Source organism: Periplaneta americana, chromosome 8, assembly GCF_040183065.1.
Source record: "Periplaneta americana isolate PAMFEO1 chromosome 8, P.americana_PAMFEO1_priV1, whole genome shotgun sequence".
Classification (NCBI taxonomy): Eukaryota; Metazoa; Arthropoda; class Insecta; order Blattodea; family Blattidae; genus Periplaneta; species Periplaneta americana.
This window is the reverse complement of record NC_091124.1, coordinates 53,458,698-53,480,568: the sequence shown is the minus strand read 5'-3', so window position 1 is coordinate 53,480,568 and position 21,871 is coordinate 53,458,698. Positions and strand designations below refer to the sequence as shown.

At 34.6% G+C, this 21,871-nt stretch overlaps 1 protein-coding gene and 1 non-coding gene across 2 annotated transcripts in view; one reads left to right on the top strand and one right to left on the bottom strand.

Annotated features, from left to right (window-relative positions):
• LOC138704728 (uncharacterized) overlaps nt 1–21,871 on the top strand; it is a 1,357,586-nt gene that overhangs the window by 1,315,615 nt on the left and 20,100 nt on the right. Inside the window, exon 7 of the mRNA XM_069832899.1 lies at nt 11,062–11,266. Within this exon, the coding sequence (XP_069689000.1) occupies nt 11,062–11,266 (205 nt within the window). The remainder of the gene's footprint in view (nt 1–11,061; nt 11,267–21,871) is intronic.
• Nucleotides 965–1,037, bottom strand: TRNAT-CGU (transfer RNA threonine (anticodon CGU)). The gene has a single exon. It is a non-coding gene; the product is annotated as a tRNA-Thr (tRNA).

The window sequence follows — 21,871 nt, the reverse complement described above, 5'->3', positions numbered from 1 at the left end:
TTTGAAAGATAGGTCTTCAGTTATTATCAACGAAACGTAAACTTTTTAAAGTGACTTTGTAATGATCTATCTATATTTTATTCAATGCATAATAAATGAAGAATAAATAGCCTAGTTATATGATCGTAGAGTTGCAGACAGTTTGCATGGAACAGCTCTTCCAATTTCTAAAGGTACGTTCTTTGTCATCTGGATGCACCCAGCGTCCTGTCGCCTGTTGGGTGTAGCTATCTGGGTCAAGAATGGTTCAAAATACCGAGCGAATGGCTTGTTCGAGCTGTCGATGTCACAGATGATGAATGACGTGATCATTTGTTAAACCACTGATAGCCGTCGGTGATGGCATAAATGTACCTCGTCAGACTACATCTAATAAAATGTCACGTTGCAGTTATCACTCTTTGTTTAAGATGTCTGCAGAGAGGTGTGAGCAAACAAAAGACTTCTGTCGCTAAAAATGAAAGACAAATGGTCATTGTGTTGAAATGAGAAGTAATAGTGTTCCATTCTTATTGACAGGTTTATGTCATCTTTAAAAAGATTTTATCCATGAATATAATGTTCCTCCTCTTCAAATCGGTACCGGTATAGCTATAGACGATTCTTTCGTTCATATCCAACCAATGACAAGTTCAGAATGGATTCTTCTTCTTTCTCCATGGATGAACTCGTTTGAACTGTTTGACCTCTGCTTTTATTTTCCTAGTTTTGCCTATATCAGGTCATCCTCTGCTTTATATTGTAAAATGTGTTTTGGAACAATTTCTACATGGGTCATTCGAAAATTAGTGGCAACACATCAATTAAGAACAAATATTTATTCACAGTTGGTTGGCATACTTAAAGCTCTTGAAAGTAATCTCTTTCAGTAGGGCTATCACGTACCCGTCGCCACACCTCTGGAAGTCGACGGGTTCCATGACTCAATTTGTTCTAAGCTTCTAATTGACTGCTCTACAGCTCGCTCCGGCGCCGGGGATCGAACCCGGGTTCTTGGTTCTACGTACCAAGTGCTCTACCCACTGAGCTACGCCGAAGTTCAATCCTCAGCGCCGGTTCGATTCCATCTCCTCTAGTGTTTTTTTCCTTTGTGGCCTGACTCCAAGTTCGATATATATGGGGTGGAAGGTAACCTTTTACAAACCTTCACACACATAACAGATCATATCATTTGGGAACGTTTTGTCAAATAATATTTTTTCATACGATCAATAGTTTTCTAATATTTCCAGAAAACGAATGTTGCAATCTTGCAACGTTGTAGACAGTAGCAGTGTTTACTCCGCGAGATCATTGCACCCCAGCATAGTCTACTGAATGCCGCTCCAAAATTATCTACTTGACAGGGGGTTTGAGAGGATGTACACACATACCGTTTTGTAAACAAAAACATCTGTTGAGAATCAAATCAAAATTTATGTAATCGTAACATGTCAATTACATGAACTACAGTATGTTAGTCGTTATCTATGATGAAACGTTCGTTATTGTATCGTTTCAGCGCTAAATTTAGTACGAATAAACACGCAGTTTCCGTTACATTTTAAGGCAATTTCATCAATAATACAGTTGAATGAATGCCCAGATGCTCACGATTAGGAAACTGTGGCATCTCGTTGTGTTTCGAACTGCACGTAGCCTGCAACTAATGACGAAGTGAATGTAAGCATATCGTCCGCTCCGTACACCTAGCTCGGCCACATGGTTTGCGTACGTCAGAAACAATGTTGCCAGCGTGTCACTGCTCTATTCCCATGCAATATGTTCGCGATTATTCACACGATTTATTCGAAATCTGTGTTATTTTTCATGCAAATACTGCTGTAACATGACCATACATAGCTTACTCTGTCATCCTACATAAGATAAAATCCAATTTTGAGCAGTTTCATGAAAAACGTAATCATAATTTCAAGTTAAAAAAGATAATTTTTTTCGAAAACCGCCCTTCTGAGACCAAAATATTATTAGACATTCTTGTTTGTCATGAGATATCATATCCCAGAAGGATTGTAAAATGTTACCTTCCACTCTGTATGTTGACATATATTAAGTCAACTGCCATTATACAAGGAGCGCACTCAATTGAGTGACTTGGTGACCGGGATTCCACAGTAATATGCACTATTGGGAGAAGAATCTATGTAAAGATTAATTTTTGGTCCTACAGAATATATCTGTTATGGTAACAATGATTTTTATTACAAGAGAAAAATTCTCTCCGGCACCGGGGATCGAACCCGGGCCCTTAGTCCCATGTATCGAGTGCTCTAACCAATGGGTTACGCCGAAGTTCAATCCATAGCTTTAGTAGAAGAATGTCATCCTTACACGAAGATTTAGATGGAATTTATTAACTGTTTGTCGGTGTAAGAATGTAAGACTTTTAAACATAGTCTTTCCGCAATTTTATTTCGCTATTTCCATACGCTTCATATGTTTGAAGTATTTATAATCAGTCTTCGGACTCGATTTATTTAAGGAATGAAAGAAATTAAAACTGACAGGTTCGAATTTAAATTAAATAATTTTATTTAATGAAATAACATTAATAGGCTTCAGGAAATAATAAATTTATGAAAAAAATGTTTTAAATTCATATTTCGTTTACATCAATGCTTCGAAAATTCTGACCACCGGGCGCGGTGGCTTATTGCCCTAGGAACATAAAGAGCGTGCTTATTGGAATGAGAGAAGCGATAAGTGACGTCACAGCGCATTCAGTTCGAAGTCGCTACTTTAATAAACAATTATTTTCCGTCGCTCTTGCATGGAATATGCAGTCTCTCTGCCGATGTACTTCATTGTATAATATCATTTAACATTTTGATGGTGTTCTAAATGGTGATAAAAAAGAAAATATTCATAATAACAGACTCTGTATTTACATTTAGTTTCACGTAGCTGTAATTATTATTACTGTTCTATTCACTGTGTTCCATATAATCTCTTTCTATTACCTAATATTATTTGAAATATATTAACATTCTATGTATTTTAGTTTAATTCTGCTACACAGTTTATTTCAGTGTTTAATTAATAGTTCATAGTATTTTGTTGTTTAATTTGTAAATAACTTTTGTATACATGTAACTCTCATCTAAATCAAATTGTTGGATTCTTTGTAAGTTCATGCATATGTATATACACTTTTTGCTGGTTGAGTGGAAGAGAAGGCCTTACGGCCTTAACTCTGCCAGCTAAAATAAATCATTATTATATATCTTATATCGCATTTGTGGTGAAACTAAAAAATTATTCAGAAGATATAACACACAATTATTAATACAAAATAAGTACATTAATTTAATTTATAAACAACAGTTGACTAAAAGATAAGAATAAGAATAATTATGTTTAATTCTGTTCTAAACTCTCTTCCCTTGACTGCTCATATAGGCTAATAGAAGGCAGTATATTATACACACTACTTAAAGAGTGTAATTGATATCTTGTTATTTGAAGTCTTCTATCAGTGAGGAAGTGTGTTGTCAGTGAAGTATGTAGTGTCAGTGAAGTCTATTGTGTAAGTGAAGTGTGTTGGTGTCAGTGAAGTGGCTGTGCAAAGTATTTGAACAGTGAAATGGTTAGAAGTGTTAGTGAAATCAGGTAGAATCAGTGCAGTGAGTGAGTTGACAGCGAAATAAGTGTAGTGCCGAAAGGTACTTGTGCATGTATGAACCTGTCACACTCGTGGGTCTTAGTTCGAACTTAGGATTAAGATACAAATTAGATTTACTTTAAATGTTATTTTAAGTGACCATGCTTCATTTAATTTAGGATGCTCATTATTATTATTATTATTATTATTATTATTATTATTATTATTATTATTATTATTATTTATTATTATTTATTATTATTATTATTAATTATTGTTTTTATTAGTTGTGTTTATTATTAATTGTAATTATTGAGTGTAATTAGTTACCACTTCCATCGGGTATATACCCATTTGCAGTGTGAATACATACATAATACATACATACATACATACATACATACATACATACATACATACATACATACATACATACATACATACATACATACATACATACATACATACATACATACATACATACATAGCTTTAAGGTAACTAGGCAGTACATTGTAGACCGTAAAACAGGACTAGTGAACAGCTGAGACTAACAGAGGGTGAATGGAAGTCTGATTTGTGTCTTGTATTAAAATTATGAATGTTTTGATTGATACTAAAAGTATCTTCATTTTCAATATAAAACATCATCAGGCCTATTCCATCGATGTTAAGTAGACCTAACATAGGGGATAATACATAGATGTTCATTTATTATTTGAGAGTGTCGAAGTCCGAATTTTTGCGACGAAACTTACGACGCACTTTTTGACAACTTTTACAGAGTTCTTATTATACAAATAAATCTCTACTAGGGAATTTCTCTGTCTAATACTGTATCGAACCATTGCGTTAGAATGACAGACATTAATGTGCCGTCACGCAATGTTAGGGTGTGAAACAAGCTCAGTCCATACGAGATGAGGCCTCGTAAGGATCGATAACTTATTGTAGAGATTTGCGCTACGTAACCTCTCAAATTATAAATGGATCGTTCCATACAATATTCAGATTTCACGATAAAGTATCGACTCAAAAAGCTCTGCATCACTTTCACATTATTAGTGAAGGGATACTGGGGCTATACAGCGATCAGCGTGCTTGAATATTTTCCCCAACTCTGAAGTGAATGTCAGATAATCCCATGGCTGATCCTCTGAATTACCTTACCAAAATAATATACAGATTCACGAGGATTTACCGTTACTTACAGAGCTTATTTCTGAAGATATTCTGAGCAAAAAATGTCATATAAACATGTGTCTTAATCTCAATATTTTCAGAGTTACACTAATTTGAAGTTGAAAGTAAAATACATTTTTTCTTTAGTTTTAAGGATAAACAAATAGAGAATGAACTATTCAGAAGTGTCATTTCTTTAATTGGTTAGTGTTCTGAAGCTAAAAATGTATTGTTTATTGATTTATACAGATTTTGTTTTTCAATTTTTAATTAAAAATTACATCATTCTTACGAACTTATCATAAAAATTGTTACAAATCATACAACTTTACTGTACAGTTTAATTATGCATCCTAATGTACAGTCTTGAAGAATTTACAAGATCGGCATTATTTGTAACAATTGTTGTAATAAATGCGTAAGAAAATATAATTTTGTAGTTAAAAATCGAAAAAAAAAACTGTACGAAGCAACTATGGAATTCACAACTCATTTTTAGCTTTAGAATATTAGCTAATTAAAGAAATGATACTCCTGAATAGTTAATTCTTTATCTGTAATATTCTTTTACCCTTAAAACTCAAGAATAATGGTATTTTACAAGCAACTTCAAATTAGTGTAACTCTGAAAATATTGAGATTGGGACAAATGTTTATATGAAAGTTTCTGCCCAAAATGTCTTCGGAAGTAAGCTCCGTAAGTGACCGTAAATCCTCGTGAATCAACCTGTATATTGCTATTGCCAATTCCATCGACGCTAGAAAACATTGGAAATAAACAGTATTGTCAAATAAAATAGTCTTTAGTTTCATCTGTACTATGACTACTATTATGCTAATTTTACAGAGTAATTCATGTAAATGTTATAATTCATCGATGCTTCGATTTAAAAAATTTTCAATTCGAGAAATAATTTAACACTTTCATGCTGTCTTTCCGTAAGGACTAATGATATGTTAATTTTGAAAGTTGTCCATATGTATTACTTTAACAGTCAATATGTTTTCCTCAAGAAGTTTGTCATCATCATCATCATCATCATCATCATCGCCTGTCAAGTAATAGACCCAGTTGTTTCCCCACATCTTCTGAATGGATGACACACACAAGGAATACATCGCCTGTTTTGGTGTCCTGAAACATTCCATTCTAGTCATGTGATGTAGCCTATTTTGCCTATAATTTTGAAAATATTCAGCTATAGGTTATATTTCAGGTTCATTAGCAATGACTTAATTTCGTTTCTCACCTAAAATACGACTATATTTTCTGGCAGTTGTCATAAATTTGATTTTCAGCTGCTGTTCTGCATCTTTAATCTTAAATGTGGATGATTAGTGTTTCGCTACAAGGGCAATACAAGGAGTACAAGGGGAATAAATGAGTACAAAGGGAATACTAGAAGTACAAAGGGTGTAACAAGGCGTACAAGCGGAAGATAAGGAGAAGTAAAAGAATAAAAGTACAAGGAGGATATCAATAACTACGAGGACAGCAACGGGGCACAAGGACAACAAGGGGAATACAAGGAGAACAAGGGGAAAACAATGAGAAAAAGTGGAGACAAGAAGAACAAGGATAATGTAAAGAGGATAAAAGGAATACGACAAGAAGAGAATAAGGGGAATACTTACTTACTTACTTACTTATTTATTTACTTACTTACTTATTTACTTACTTACTTACTTACTTACTTACTTACTTACTTACTTACTTACTTACTTACTGGCTTTTAAGGAACCCGGAGGTTCATTGCCGCCCTCACATAAGCCCGCCATTGGTCCCTATCTTGAAGAAGATAAATCCATTCTCTATCATCATATCCCACCTCCCTCAAATCCATTTTAATATCATCTTCCCATCTACGTCTCGGCCTCCCTAAAGGTCTTTTTCCCTCCGGCCTCCCAACTAACACTCTATATGCATTTCTGGATTCGCTCATACGTGCTACATGCCCTACCCATCTCAAACGTCTGGATTTAATGTATCTAATTATGTCAGGTGAAGAATACAATGCATGCAGTTCTGTGTTGTGTAACTGAGAATAAGAGGAATACAAAGAGAAAAGGGTTAAGACAAGGAGAAGAATTATTTTACAAAGAGAACAAGGTGAAGGCAAGGATAACAATGGGAATACAAGGAGAATGAGAAAACAAGGAGAATAAGGGGAGTACAAGAATAGAAGATGTTTTGAATTTTTATGTGACGATCAATTCCCTCTTTACACCCTATATATGTAGAGGATGTAAAGAGGGAATTGATCGTCACATAAAAATTGAACACCATCTTCTATTCTTGTATTCCCCTTATTGAGGAGAAGGACGTGATCCTACATAAAAATCATGAAACGATCGCTATAGCCGATTTTAAGAATATTCATATTGTTTGTTGTTTTTCTTAAATGAGGCTCTTTTAAATTGCCTTCCAAAATAGTAATATTTCATGTCTATAATTTCAGGTTGAATATGAACGAAGTGTCTTCAGTAGGCCTATTTAAATTGAAAATGTGCTACATTGGTAAGAGACGGCATGCCGAAAACAGCATTTCGGAATTTGGGATATTAATAACTTTTATTTTCACCAGAATCTAGAAAGTGACATTTTCAACACTAAAAGACTTTCGCTTTATTATAGAAAATAAAATATTACGACAGTGGCTTTCTGAAATAGCGTAGAGTACGAGGAATATTATTCTCTTTTGAAAGTGGAGATCTTGTCAGTCCACTCCTGCTACTTTCCTCAAGGAAAGATATGAAGGCATTTGTAAACACGTCAGCGTTTTCTCCTACGTGGATCGAAAGAAACTTCTTTCTTTTTTTTTTCGTTATAAAGAGAGCGACGTAGACTTGGGGTAATTAAAACTCGCTGATAGTTTTACAAATGTTATTTACGGTGTCGCCATTACAGCAACACTCCACGGGGCATTATCAGCATTCCCCAACAGCCCCTTGGCTGCAGCATGGCGGACAGGAACCATTTCATTTGTCTCCCTCCTTTCTCTCTTGTAGGTTATATTTTCCACAGCCTTCGTGAATGTCTTGTTTTCTGCTCACGGTCCAGTGTGCGTATTTCGTATAAGATTGTGTCTGGACTCAAGAAAAAATGACGAAAATATTGCTTTACTACTTACAATATTTAGTATAATACATTTATTTTAATAAACGCTGTTACTAAATTAAATAACTTCCCTCTTCACGTAAATGTATGCATAAATTATGATGATTGCAAATTTAATGAAAATCAATGATTTCATTGACCCTCGACGCTTCTTTTCTTACATAAAATGTGACGATGAATACGCAAAACAATTAAGATTGCCAACCACTGTATAAAATATGTAGCAACAGACTTACAGTTAGACTAAAAAAAAATGATCGACTGCCATAGGCTATTAATAATATTTGAGGAGAAAAATTCGCTCCGGCGCCGGGAATCGAACCCGGGTCCTTGGTTCTACGTACCAAGCACTCTGACCACTGAGCTACGCCGAATTCAATCCACAGCACCGGACCGAACCCTCCTCCTTCAATGTTTCCCTTTGTGGCCTGACTCCAAGTTAGGCGTATATGTTGACGTATATGTCCAAGTGGTCAGAGCGCTTGGTTCGTAGAACCAAGGACCCGGGTTCGATCTTCGGCGCAGGAGCGATTTTTTCTCCTGAAATATTAATTGTCAATATTACAGATATTATTCTGTAGGACAAATTGTAAGACAAATTAATAAATCTGTAATATGCCATAGGCTACTTTAAGTCTTTTTTGGAAAACTTAGGTTGATTCCGCGAAAGCTTAGGTTTACACATGAAGGGATTTCTTATACACGACTCCACTCTTTTTTTTTTCATTTGTTTTGTTTGTTTGTTGCTGTGTGAGTTTCAATCTGATGTTGATAGAAGTTCTAGTATGTGATATAATTTCTCAAACAAAATAAATAAATAAATAAATAAATAAATAAATAAATAAATAAATAAATAAGTAAGTAAATAAGTAAATAAATAAATACTATTTTACTTCACACATGCTCAGCAAATGTACGGTATAATTTATTAGTAATATGAGGACATATAGGCATTAAAAATGCTGTTATAGGCAGCCTAAATAGGCACTGAAAACAGACACTGTCTAAAGTTTTACTAACTTGTATGAACTACTTAACTGTTTAAAATCTAAATTGTCTCCTGGTTAAGGAGTCCTGACCAATGTTAAATAGGGTTTTACTGTATTTGGAAGTGACAATTTGTTATTGATCTCAATTCTGTAGGCTTAAAGCTAGAATAAACTACTGAAACAATTTACTCTCCCACTATATTACAGTTGACTAATGTGTATTTTTCAAGGTTTTCTCGTGTAAATTATGTCTCGTTTCAGTCAGTGTATGTCAAAATTAAATGTCCTCTCAACCTTACAGAATGTGATCTGACAATAATTGAAGGGTTCAGAGCCATAGTGAGCCAAGCGCCATATATTAAAAACGGAGGAAAAAAGGGTCAAATTTAAGTAAATACCATAATTCAATTAAACATATAGCAAATAATATAAAGTATGCACATAAAAACTAAATGATATGTCAATGTTCTTTAAACTATGGTAGTCATTAGCTTTAATCCTTGCTTTCTCCTTTTTTAGTAAATGGCACTTGGCCCACTGTGGCTCTGAACTCTTCAATTAAATGAGGTTATTTCCACTACTAACAGCTCTAATGTCATGGCCGAAGAAGTTTCACAGAAGATGTCATTTATTTACTTTACATCTTTCCAATCATTCTTCATTTGCAAAATCTCCCTATATAAGGACCTGAAGGTATTGTCCATATCTCCAGAAATTTCATCCAGAATAATTTCTAATTGCACACCATTTCCACTGTTTTCACTAGCTCTCTGCCCTCCTGCGATAATATGATAGATAGCAATGTAAAATTTGTTCGTATAAAAGCAAGGTCTGTCGCTATTTTCGGGCCGTTAGTAGGCAAGACAAATTTTCAGGTTCGTCACTGCAAGTTTAGCTTCTGCAATACAAGCAGCATCCTCTTGATCAAGGCCTTTGATTATCTAAAAAATATAATTTATTCTTCACCTGACATAATTAGGAACATTAAATCCAGACGTTTGAGATGGGCAGGGCATGTAGCACGTATGGGCGAATCCAGAAATGCATATAGAGTGTTAGTTGGGAGACCGGAGGGAAAAAGACCTTTAGGGAGGCCGAGACGTAGATGGGAGGATAATATTAAAATGGATTTGAGGGAGGTGGGGTATGATGATAGAGACTGGATTAATCTTGCACAGGATAGGGATCGCTGGCGGGCTTATGTGAGGGCGGCAATGAACCTTCGGGTTCCTTAAAAGCCATTTGTAAGTAAGTAAGTATTAATAATTCAGATAGAGTAAAAAACTTAGGGTGCTATTCATAGACATTTCGCTAACCCACGCTACGAGCGTGCTAAACTAGCCCCGGCTATCGACTGCTTATTTGTACAGGATTCGTATCATATCATATCGCTAACACTGGTTTATGAATACGAAAAACGTTAGTTCGCTGATCATCCACCGGAAGCCCGCGATAAGAATGTCTATGAATACGGCCCTTAGGGTCTACTGAATAACACATGTTGTGAAACATATTCCTTCATTCCACAATCACTTGAAACTATTTGCTATTCAAATATGGACACGAAACATGCATTTATAATTTTGAGAACAACTTACCTCTCGAGATTTCACAATATTCTCTGCAGAGTACAATCGTCTGTGTCTGTTCCGACTATCATAAGTTGTCTGTTACGCTCTGCCGGGCAATGAGATATACTGTATCAAAGTAAAACGTAAAACTAAATGAAATAAAAAATAATAATAATAATAATAATAATAATAATAATAATAATAATAATGCTTCAGACGCTTTAATAGGCACTTATCGCAAAATAGACTCTGTCAAAATAGGCATTTACAGTGACTAAGAAATGCCTTTCCTTCGTCATAATATGGCCCTAAACGTCACTCTGTATGTTTAGAAATTACAGGAACAAATAGACATTTTAGGAAATATCCTCAGCTTATTTATCAAATACATAAACTTAAGTCATGTAACTCATACACTGGAGTTTATTTTGGACTTATTCATTGTGCAAATTGTCGTACAATACGTTTTTAAGCTAAAGTTTGTGAAATATGTAAAACGTTGTGTTGAAAGATTTTAATTAAAGATTTATAAAGTTCAACACAACATGTTTCGCTTGGCTGTATGTTTTAATTTCCGCTGCGGTGCAATTTGTGTGTTTCAGGTGGGTGTACCGGAGGTGCGTCAATACAAAACAATGCCAGATTCCCTGCAGATGAGCTTCCTTTCTCTTTCAACAACGCTGTTTCCGATGCACTACCAAAACGGACAGCTAGTTCTCAAATGCACGGCCCACGTCAGTACGCTATACCGCAGGACGTCAGAAGTCGTTCTTAGCTCCAGAGCAAGGGAGCCCGTACCAGAACGGGGTAAGTTATACCATGATGTCCTCACGAAACTGTAACAAACTTTCATAAGAAGTATAGGATACTTCCACTTTAGAGCTGTTTCTTGGACTGATACTGGAGGTAAACATATTTGGAACATAAATCCACGCAAGATATCACACCGTTAAAGGACCAAAATCCATGCCTTAAGTCAGATTCCAATCCACAAATATAGTTGTCATGTGATATCAAATTTATTCCCCTAACCATCATGTACTCTACGGTTACCTTATGCATAAATTCTATTTAATCCCTCAGACCGGTTTTCCGTGCGCGTGTACGCAGCCCTCTAGATTAGTTCTGTAGAAGTTTCACGTACACGTGTACGTGTCATACACGATTGCACAAAACCGACCACAGTTCGGAATCTATCGGAGATATTTTCATGGGGTTCTTTCGATGGTATTGCAGAGAATCTGTTTTTTACTGGCATGTGGTTTTATTGTGTTTAGTCATTATAAAAATAGAAATAGAAGAGTGATGTCACGTAAATTTAATTCTACTAGGAAATTTAAACATAACTTCAGCGCTTAACACCGGGATTTTTAAGTACCAGGTTGGGTGTTTTTATCTTGTACGAAGGAGGAACCCGAAGGCTTGCACTGCAGCCTGAGGCTTATTGTGCTTACCACTCCTATTCTGTGAATGGTTGGGTAGCCGAACGGCCGCGCTCTTGTACAAGTACAGCACTTTGCTTCGTGAACTGAACCCGGGGTATGGTATGGTATGGTATGGTATGGATATGATGATGATGATGATGATGATGATGATGATGATGATGATGATGATGATGATGATATGTGAATTAAAGATGGCGAAATGAGTCCGAGGTCCAACGCCGAAAGTTACCCAGCAATTCTGCTCCAATTGGTTGAGGAAAAACTCCGGAGAAAACCCTAACCAGGTGACTTGTCCCAACCAGGATTCGAACTAGAACCCGCTCGTTTCTCTGTCAGACACTGTGACCCTTATTCCACAGCGGTGGACGGGATTGAGGGGTTAATAAATTAAAATTAACTGAAACATTAGAGGTACACTAAATTAAATTTTGAAAAATTTAAAATATTACAGTTTTTACTTTTGCAAAACATTTGGCATATAAATAGTAATAGGTAACCGCAAATTATCAGCTCAATTGGTAAATATTTTGTACATTTTTAACGTTTTCATTAAAAAAAATAATATATTTTTCTCTCATCTCATATTAAAACGTTTTCTACGATAGTATGTAAAGTTGTATTTTACCCACTGTTGTCAGTGCGTAAAGTGAGCCTTTAAAACACTAGTACGTAAAAAAATAATTAATCACTTTACGCACTGCCAAAGAAAGCACAATATTCATTGTACAAACCTCATTCAGTAAGAAATTAATGTATTACGTCGAACTTTCATGACGTAAATATTACACGTAGCACAAATAAGTAACAAATTTTACATTCATATTTACATTTTAGCCCCTATTATTCTGAAGATGGAATACTCATTGCAACAAGATTTAGCTTCGCCCCGTTTCACAGATTATACACTCGTGCCAAAAAGAGAGCCTTTACGAACTTGTATAATAAATAATTATTCTTATGACTAAAATGTTATTGTTATGGTCAGGTTATTGTCATTAATAGTAATGGGTATGAACATTTTAAGTGTGCCTATTATATGTGTCTAAAAAGTGTTTACATTAGTGTACTCCAAATACGAAAAAGTGTCACAACTTTACAAATTATTTTTTAACCCTTGTGATATCCTACTGAGATATCCATGCCATTTTTCATACAGTATACGATTAGATACACTGTGGGAGGCGTGAAAAATAATTAATGCAGCTAGCTCAAAATTTGTGGAAGGAGAAGGTTTTATCGTGGGGAAAAAATGTAAAAATTAAAAGCAAGAAATATGAAGTTAAACAGCACAGACTTCAAGGGATTTAAAGTGCGCACGAATTTAAAAATGACTTCCAAAACAAGTGTTCTAAGGGGTGCAATTTCTGAAGTTTTTCGAGAAGCATGTTTACGCGTAGAGATGTTGTTAAGAGTAAACGTTAAAAATGATATTTCACTTCTGTGTACCTTTAAGAAAATTAGTAATGAATTTAATTGAAATGTTAGTATTAAGTTCTTCGTCTATGTTTTATTAAGACAAGCGTTTTATTTTCATATAGGCCTATACCTTTGTCAGAAAAGGTAAAACACCATTAGATTTCGTGAGACATACAGAAATTAGGGAGGTGGAGTCACTTTTGGAGAGCAGAAGTTTGGAATATAATTTTTATTTTTCTTCGAATATCTTTTATGTTCCAGATTAGATTCATCATTCTTTCTTCACCCCCTCTTTCCAACACAGCTTCATTTCTTGTTCTGTCTGTCCACTTCACAGACTCTATTCTTCTCCATATCCATATTTAAAATGCTTGCAGTGGCTTCTCTTCATTTCGACGTAATGTCCATGTTTCTGCTCCATACAATTCTACACTCCGCACAAAGCACTTCACTAGTCTCGTCCTCAGTTCTTTTTTGTCAGAATCTGCAGTCGATGCTTCTTTTCCTAATAAAAATTTCCTTTTCCATTGCCATGTTCCTTATAACTTCTTAACTTATTGGCAACAGTTCACGTTTCTACTTGCAGTACATCCTATGTACTTGAAGCTTAAATAGTAAAATACCTATTCCCAAAGATAAAAAATAACAATAAAATACAAAACATTAAAATTAATACGCATTCACTCAATCACAGGAATTCTGTCATTCCCCTGTCAATTTTCTTCTTAATTAACATTGGGTAAAATATAATCGAAACTGCTTCTAAATATAGACGTGGACAAATTATTAGACTAAAACGTTTTTCTTGAAAACATAATACAATTCGTCATATCAAATATCAGTATAATTCACAGAGTCTCTATTGTTGTAAATATGATTGTTTACATCTTCCGATATATTTTTTCAATGTTTAAGTATATTTTGTCTGGCTGTTTTGATACTACTGGTGTTTTAATTACATACTGCAGAAGATATTCAACAGTCTATTCTCCCATGGCCTGCAAGGAGACCGGACATGAACGAAATTGAAAATTTGTTATCTATACTGAAGAAGAAAGTGAACAAAAAGAGTCTTACAACAAAACATGGACTCATTTAAGTACTGTCTGATATCTGGCTAAATGATGCTGATATTCAAAGAAAGTGTCAAACTTTGGTTTCCAGCATCCCTGACAAAATCAACGTGTTAATAAAGAATGAGGGAATGTTCACAAAATATTAGTAACTGCCAGACTCAATTTTCTGTTCATTATTTCTGTGCAAAATACATTTTTGTTCATTATTTCTGCCGATAAATACAGCTTTGTTGCACATATAATTAATTTAGTCTAATAATTTGTCCACGTCTGTAGACTCTCGTTTTCTCAGTTTTCTTGGTCTGGATCTTGCCATCTTTGACACCTGAAAAAGCCTTCCCTTGGACTTGAATCCGGACTCTGTTCCTTGTGTAGTATATCGCTCTAACGAAAGAACCAACTCATCTCTCTTATGTTATAAAAGAAGACTTTTTAATTCAATAATGAATTTCTTGACAATTATGAGACAAGAAGAAACTCTGTCCAAATGGCAGCAGTCACCTTGAAAGAACTTGTGTAATTTCTGATCCAACATCGAGGGACGGTGTCGGTCCCTCCGCTGCCTACACTCCGTGTCAAAGCACTTCTCCAACTCAATAATTGACAATTTTCTGCTGGGAATTCTCTTTGAGTCGCTCTTAAGGGAGAGGGGGTGGAGGTAAAACTACTATACGAGAAAATAGGAAAGAGTAGACGAAAGAGGAGGAGGAGGATATCTAAAAAGACTTTCTTTCCACTTTCTCGTCCTCTTCACGAAAATTTCCAACTGAGTTGCAAAAGTGGTTGACGTAGAAAAGGCCTGTAGGAACATTGACACTGATGGCAAGGTCGAAACTTCCATGATACAACCAAGTTAACCGGTATATTTTAAGTGCTTCTGTCTCTAATGCCACTTACGTGTTTCCATTTAATCCTGTTTTCAATTTCTAACCCTATATTAAAGTTGGGGGAGCTGTGTAATATTACAGACATTATTAAGGTCTTACGTCAGGATGAGTGTTTAAAGCTCAGTAGACTTTCGCAAATAGGATAATTCTGCGATAAAAAAAAAGAGATTATAAAGCGTCGACCTAAGCTGGAGCTTTTCCATCACAACACCAAAATATCTTGCATGTTGTGTCACTTCTTGTAACGAACATCACTCTACAAGTTTTCAAGTTTCAAGTGAAGTAACACAAACTTGTTTCTGATGCAATTTTGTATGACGAATTTCAAGAAAATCAAACCACCGGACAAGTTACATTCGCAAGAGTTTGAACTTCCTAGCACTATTATGGGAGCGTTATGTTAGAGAATTAGATACAGATTAGATTGTGTTTGACATTTCGGAGGGTATGTATAAAATTCATTTTTTAAGAAACATTCTGAAGGTTTATGCAGCTATTTTACATTTTTAGCACCGCACCATTGTGAACTATGACTTCGTTTATACTACTCTGCATTGCGACAATACACAGATAGGGTTATTCCTTCGAACTGCTCATTGGTTAGCATGTCCTTGAAATTTTCTGGACGCGTGATTCACAAGTATACAGCCAAGTACATAGAAAGCACGAATTAGTTATTGAAATTGTTATAAACGTTTATTTCTGCAGAGAGATCAAATTATACCAAATATAAATAGAACCTATTATTTCATTTTCTGCAAACTAAAATAGTAATATAAACTATTTTGTATACCAAAATACACAGAACTACGTACTGATCCATGAGAACTTCTGACATTCTGTAGAGTAAGCAAATGCTTAAAATTAAACATTACTGTGTTTCAAATTTTATGATTTTGTTTCCTAGTTCATTAGTTCCCACAATTTTTCGACTTCGTTTCGTAAAATGCTATGTCCTGTACCATGTTTTCTATCTTTATTTTCAACATAAATTCTTTGGTTACCCAATAATGTGATCATAAAAATTCATGTGTGCAGCTTCCAGTTTCTGGACATTATATATTACAAATTTTATTGCCGTACGTACGAATGATTTTGTAATAATATTAATTTTTTGTGATGTGACATTTCTACAAAATTTCTTTTATTATGCTTTTGACTTTTATGTATTGTTTAATTTCATAAAAGTGTAATAATTGCTGCCGAAGAGCTTAACATCGCATTTCCTTCGTAATTAAATTCAGAGAAAATTGTTCTATTCCATTTTCAATCTCTGTTCTAACTTATCATAATGTTTTGCAAAACAGTTCTTGAAAATGGATATCTTCATGCCAAACGTTTGCTATTTTTACTTAATTCGTATTGAAATTTGTAACTTGTAATTGTTGATAGTAAGGGTTGATCATTTACAGATGCCATGTGTAATAAACTTCCTTTCCATTTTTTGTTTCAAATATTGTGTATATGTTTTTTTTTTAATCCTAGTCCTGTCGTATCAAATTCTCAAGATCTAAAGTCTTATAAAACATTAAGTTTACGATTAAATATACTACGTATATACACATGCAAGAAAACTACTTTAAACAATATGTAAGGTGATAGATTGGACCGGAACCATACTTAAAAAATTCATAATTAATCCGTTAGTTCCATAACATCGATCGCTATGAAGACAGCATTTGAAGTGTAGTGTTTGATGTGACACTATACAACTCTAAATGGTGCAGAATAGTAGTTATTTTATTTAAGAATTTTTAATTTTTGGGTACGTAATGTACAAAAAACTCTACATTTCTACCTTGACACTGCAGACAAAGAGAGCATATAAGGACAAGAGACTGTCGTATTCGCTCAAAAATTCCAGAGATGTCTTTGATGATTTGTGAAGCCTCAACAACGCGAGCGATAATATCTACTGGCACGAAGTAAATCAATTCTCTTATGTAACTCCAAAGAAGAAAATCCAAAAGTGACAAGTCTGGAGACATTGGAGGTCAGGAAACTGATCCTCTACTACCAATCCATCTTTAGTCAAACATTACTCCCAAATTTTGTAGCACGCCAACAACAAACTGAGCAAGAGTCCCATCATATTTGAAACACATGATTTCACATAGCTAACGTGGCAATTTCTGTAAAAGTTATGGTAGCACCTCTTCCAGGAAGATAGATCACATTTTGTGTATTGTCTTGTTCAAGTAGGAAAGGACTGCCATACCTTCACGATACCTTCCCAAGACGGTGTGTATTTTTTTTTCATTTTATTTTTTATATAACCTATCGCAGTACCATAAACGTTATGGAGTACCACATTAAACACCTCATTTTCAGTGGTGTTAAAGATGTTACTGTCTCTGCAGCGATCGATGTTATGGAACTTACCATTCCACTCATTTTCGTATCATGGTTTTCTACCTTAACATGTTCCTTCTGGTCCCATTTATCATCTCATAAATTGTTTAAAATTAGTTTTTCCACACTCTGTGTATATACAAACATTTCAATTTCAATACTCCATTAAATATTTGATATCGCTATTGAAGTTTGAATTCAATCAGTTAAAATTTTCAAGTATGCATGATACTCATAAGTTTTTTCTCTAAAAAAAATATTTTCACGAGTGCAATACAACTTACATTACGGTATATTCCAGTTCCAGATCCAAGAGACCCTAGTTGCTTTCAGTGGTTTGGCATACTATCTGGTACGTGGTGGAATATCTAATATATGTTAATATTTGGCTTATCTTCTACACACGGCGTTCTCTATGCAGTCTCTTACTGTTTCCACTACACTTGGTCTGTGTAACTGTTTCCACAATTAAAATCAAACCACAGTATTCCACAAATATTTAACATGTGCTATAAATACTGCTTATTTTATTTAACGCTTTCTATGTAATGTTACAAAATTAAATGAAATTCTTATTAAATCTAAAGTGATACCATTTCCATTTCTTAAAATCATTTATAGAGAATAGTAGAAAAATCCAACAATAACTCTACAAACTATGGTTCTACTGTCAACTGTGAAATAGAAATATAGTATTACTAATTATATTATAATATTATGCGTGTTACATTTCTAATGCGTCTTCATTTGAAGTAAATCATTATGCAAAAGGTGCAGTCAATCGGAATAAGGTTACTAGGAACATATTCCTAAATTTTAACAAAAGTAATGGGATATAGCTGAACTTACTCGTAAACTCTATGAAGAGCAAAACGATTTTCAGAAGAAACGCTCAACAATAGACATTACATTCATGTTGCAACAACTGATTGAAATCCGAAGAGAATTTAACTTGTATTTAAGTTACCTACAGGTTACAGTATACATTTGAATCCTATTGTTTTCAAAATCTGTCTTTTTCTCTTTAAGTTGTAATGCAAGTGGATTTTTAACAGCAAGGGACATTAAACTCCATAAACTCCAGATTAACTCCATATGTAGATGAAATTATTGGTGATCATCAGTGTGGTTTCAGGCGTAATAGATCGACTATTGATCAGATTTTTTGTATTGGACAGATATTGGAGAAAAAAATGGGAATATAAGGGTACAGTACATCAGTTATTCATAGATTTCAAAAAGGCGTATGACTCGGTTAAGAGAGAAGTTTTATATATTATTCTTATTGAATTTGGTATTCCCAATAAACTAGTTCGATTAATTAAAATGTGTCTTGGTGAAACTTACAGCAGAATCCTTATAGGCCAGTTTCTATCTGATGTTTTTCCAATTCACTGCGGACTAAAGCAGGGAGATGCACCATCACCTTTACTTTTTAACTTCGCTCTAGAATATGCCATTAGGAAAGTTCAGGATAACAGAGAGGGTTTGGAATTGAACGGGTTACATCAGCTTCTTGTCTATGCGGATGACGTGAATATGTTAGGAGAAAATCCTCAAACGATTAGGGAAAATGCGGAAATTCTACTTGAAGCAAGTAAAGAGATAGGTTTGGAAGTAAACCCCGAAAAGACTAAGCATATGATTATGTCTCGTGATCAGAATATTGTACGAAATGGAACTATAAAAGTTGGAGATTTATCCTTCGAAGAGGTGGAAAAATTCAAATATCTTGAAGCAACAGTAACAAATATAAATGACACTCGGGAGGAAATTAAACGCAGAATAAATATGGGTAATGCCTGTTATTATTCGGTTGAGAAGCTTTTGTCATCTAGTCTGCTGTCAAAAAATCTGAAAGTTAGAATTTATAGAACAGTTATATTACCGGTTGTTCTGTATGGCTGTGAAACTTAGGCTCTCACTTTGAGAGAGGAACAGAGATTGAGGGTTTTTGAGAATAAGGTTCTTAGGAAAATATTTGGGGCTAAAAGGGATGAAGTTACAGGAGAATGGAGAATTTTACACAACGCAGAGCTGCACGCATTATATCCTTCACCTGACATAATTAGGAACATTAAATCCAGACGTTTGAGATGGGCAGGGCATGTAGCACGTATGGGCGAATCCAGAAATGCATATAGACTGTTAGTTGGGAGGCCAGAGGGGAAAAGAACTTTGGGAAGGCCGACACGTAGATGGGAAGATAATATTAAAATAGATTTGAGGGAGGTGGGATATGATGATAGAGACTGGATTAATCTTGCTCAGGATAGGGACCAATGGCGGGCTTATGTGAGAGCGGCAATGAACCTCCGGGTTTCTTAAAAGCCAGTAAGTAAGTAAATAAGTAAGTAAGGGACATTAAATTAATTTATTACTTTTCTTCTTTACATGTCCTTAAAACTCACATTGCTTGCCACATTTTAATGTATTTATATTTGTGACTGACAATAAATGTTGTGGATTTTAAACTAAATTAACCCTAAAGCGTGAACCTAAACAGATCGTGGTGGAATGGACCGGGCTTTCGTTTTACCCCGGCGGTTCCCTTCCATCTTTGATTCAGTTTTTGTCCTTTTTCATGTCTCCGCAGTATATATTTCCATAGTTTCATATTTGTTTTAATTTCTTGCTATAGAAATATTTAATCATAGCATGATAAAAATAAAAGCATAATAAAAACATGTGTATTTATGTGAATCGTATTAGGCTGCTCTAATTTTTTAATTGGTTATTTAACGACGCTATATCAACTGCGGGTTTATTTAGCGTCGATGAAATTGGTGATAGCGATATGAGGCCGAGCATCCGCCATATATTTCCTGAAATTCGCCTTAAGGTTGGGAAAAACCTCGGAAAAACCTAACCAGGTAATAAACCCAAGTGGGAACCCACGATCGAGCGCAACTCCGGATCGACAGGCAAGCGCCTTAGCCGACTGAACTACGTCGGTGGCTGCTTTTAACGTTAAATGTGATTTTTTTTTTTTTTAATTTTCGTACATTGTTAGAAATTATGAAAGTTATACAACTCGCCAAGTTTTATCTGAAGAAAACCTGGACAAGGCAGTGGCGGCTGTTGTAAAGAAAGTAAAGAAGTGGGGCCTAAAAAGGATAATGGGTAGTGATATTAACAGTACATTCGCCTATATTCTGTGTTGTTTGGGTAAAGGCAGATAATTCATAAAAATGAGTCTTGAGATAAATGAAAATTAAACTTCGGACCCTTACTGCAAATAATTTTCTACACAAATAAAACACATCAACTACTAGTATTATTTCGATTCTTGCACACCCACTTGTACCGTATAATTTAACTTGTGTGTTCATCTGGGGAACAGAATTCCATCTGCACAAAAAATGACTTATCCCCCTTTACCCGAACACCACACAATCAGTAATGTATAAAATATTTGCTTCCTCTGTTTCTATCAAACACAGACTAATGTCCTTCGCACCGTGTGATAAACAAATGTTGGTGAGTTTTGAGCTGGCCACAGAAACAAATTATCTTTCATTGTTTTGATAATATAGGAATACTGAAAAAAAACACTTATATGCGATTGTGAACAGGTAGGATTATCTATTAAAAAAAAAGGTTTAACCTCACACTTTTCAAACTTTTTCCCCATGCCAAAAACATATTATTTGAGAAGATGGGTGAAATGAAAACAGTAGGCCTACTTTTTGAATTACACTAATCCTATATGACAAATTCCCATACGTCTATTTTTTTCATTAAAAACATGGCAAGTTTTTCCACATTTTCACTACTTGAATTTAATATTTTTAAATAGTTTTCCATTCATTTTGAAGAACTATAGTGTATACTTTACATTAATATACAACATTTCAGCCCTTTTTCTTAAGTAGTTCCTGAATAAACATTTACTGAATTAAAAAAATTAAATTAATTTCTTTCAATACACTTTTCTTTCTACCATACTTATATTAAAACAATGAAAGATAATTTGTTTCTGTAGCCAACTCACAGCTCCCCAACATTTGTTTATAACACGGGCAAAGGAAATCAGTTTGTGTTAGATAGAAAGAGAGCAAACAAATATTTTATATACTCGTATTTATAGGCGAATGTACTGTTAATAGCACAACCCAGAACCATTATTAACGACCCACGAAACAACTCTGCAATGCAAAAGAAATTTAATATATGTTGAATTGACAAGTTCAGGAGAAAATATCGTTATAATACAATATCTGAAAAAAAAAAAAT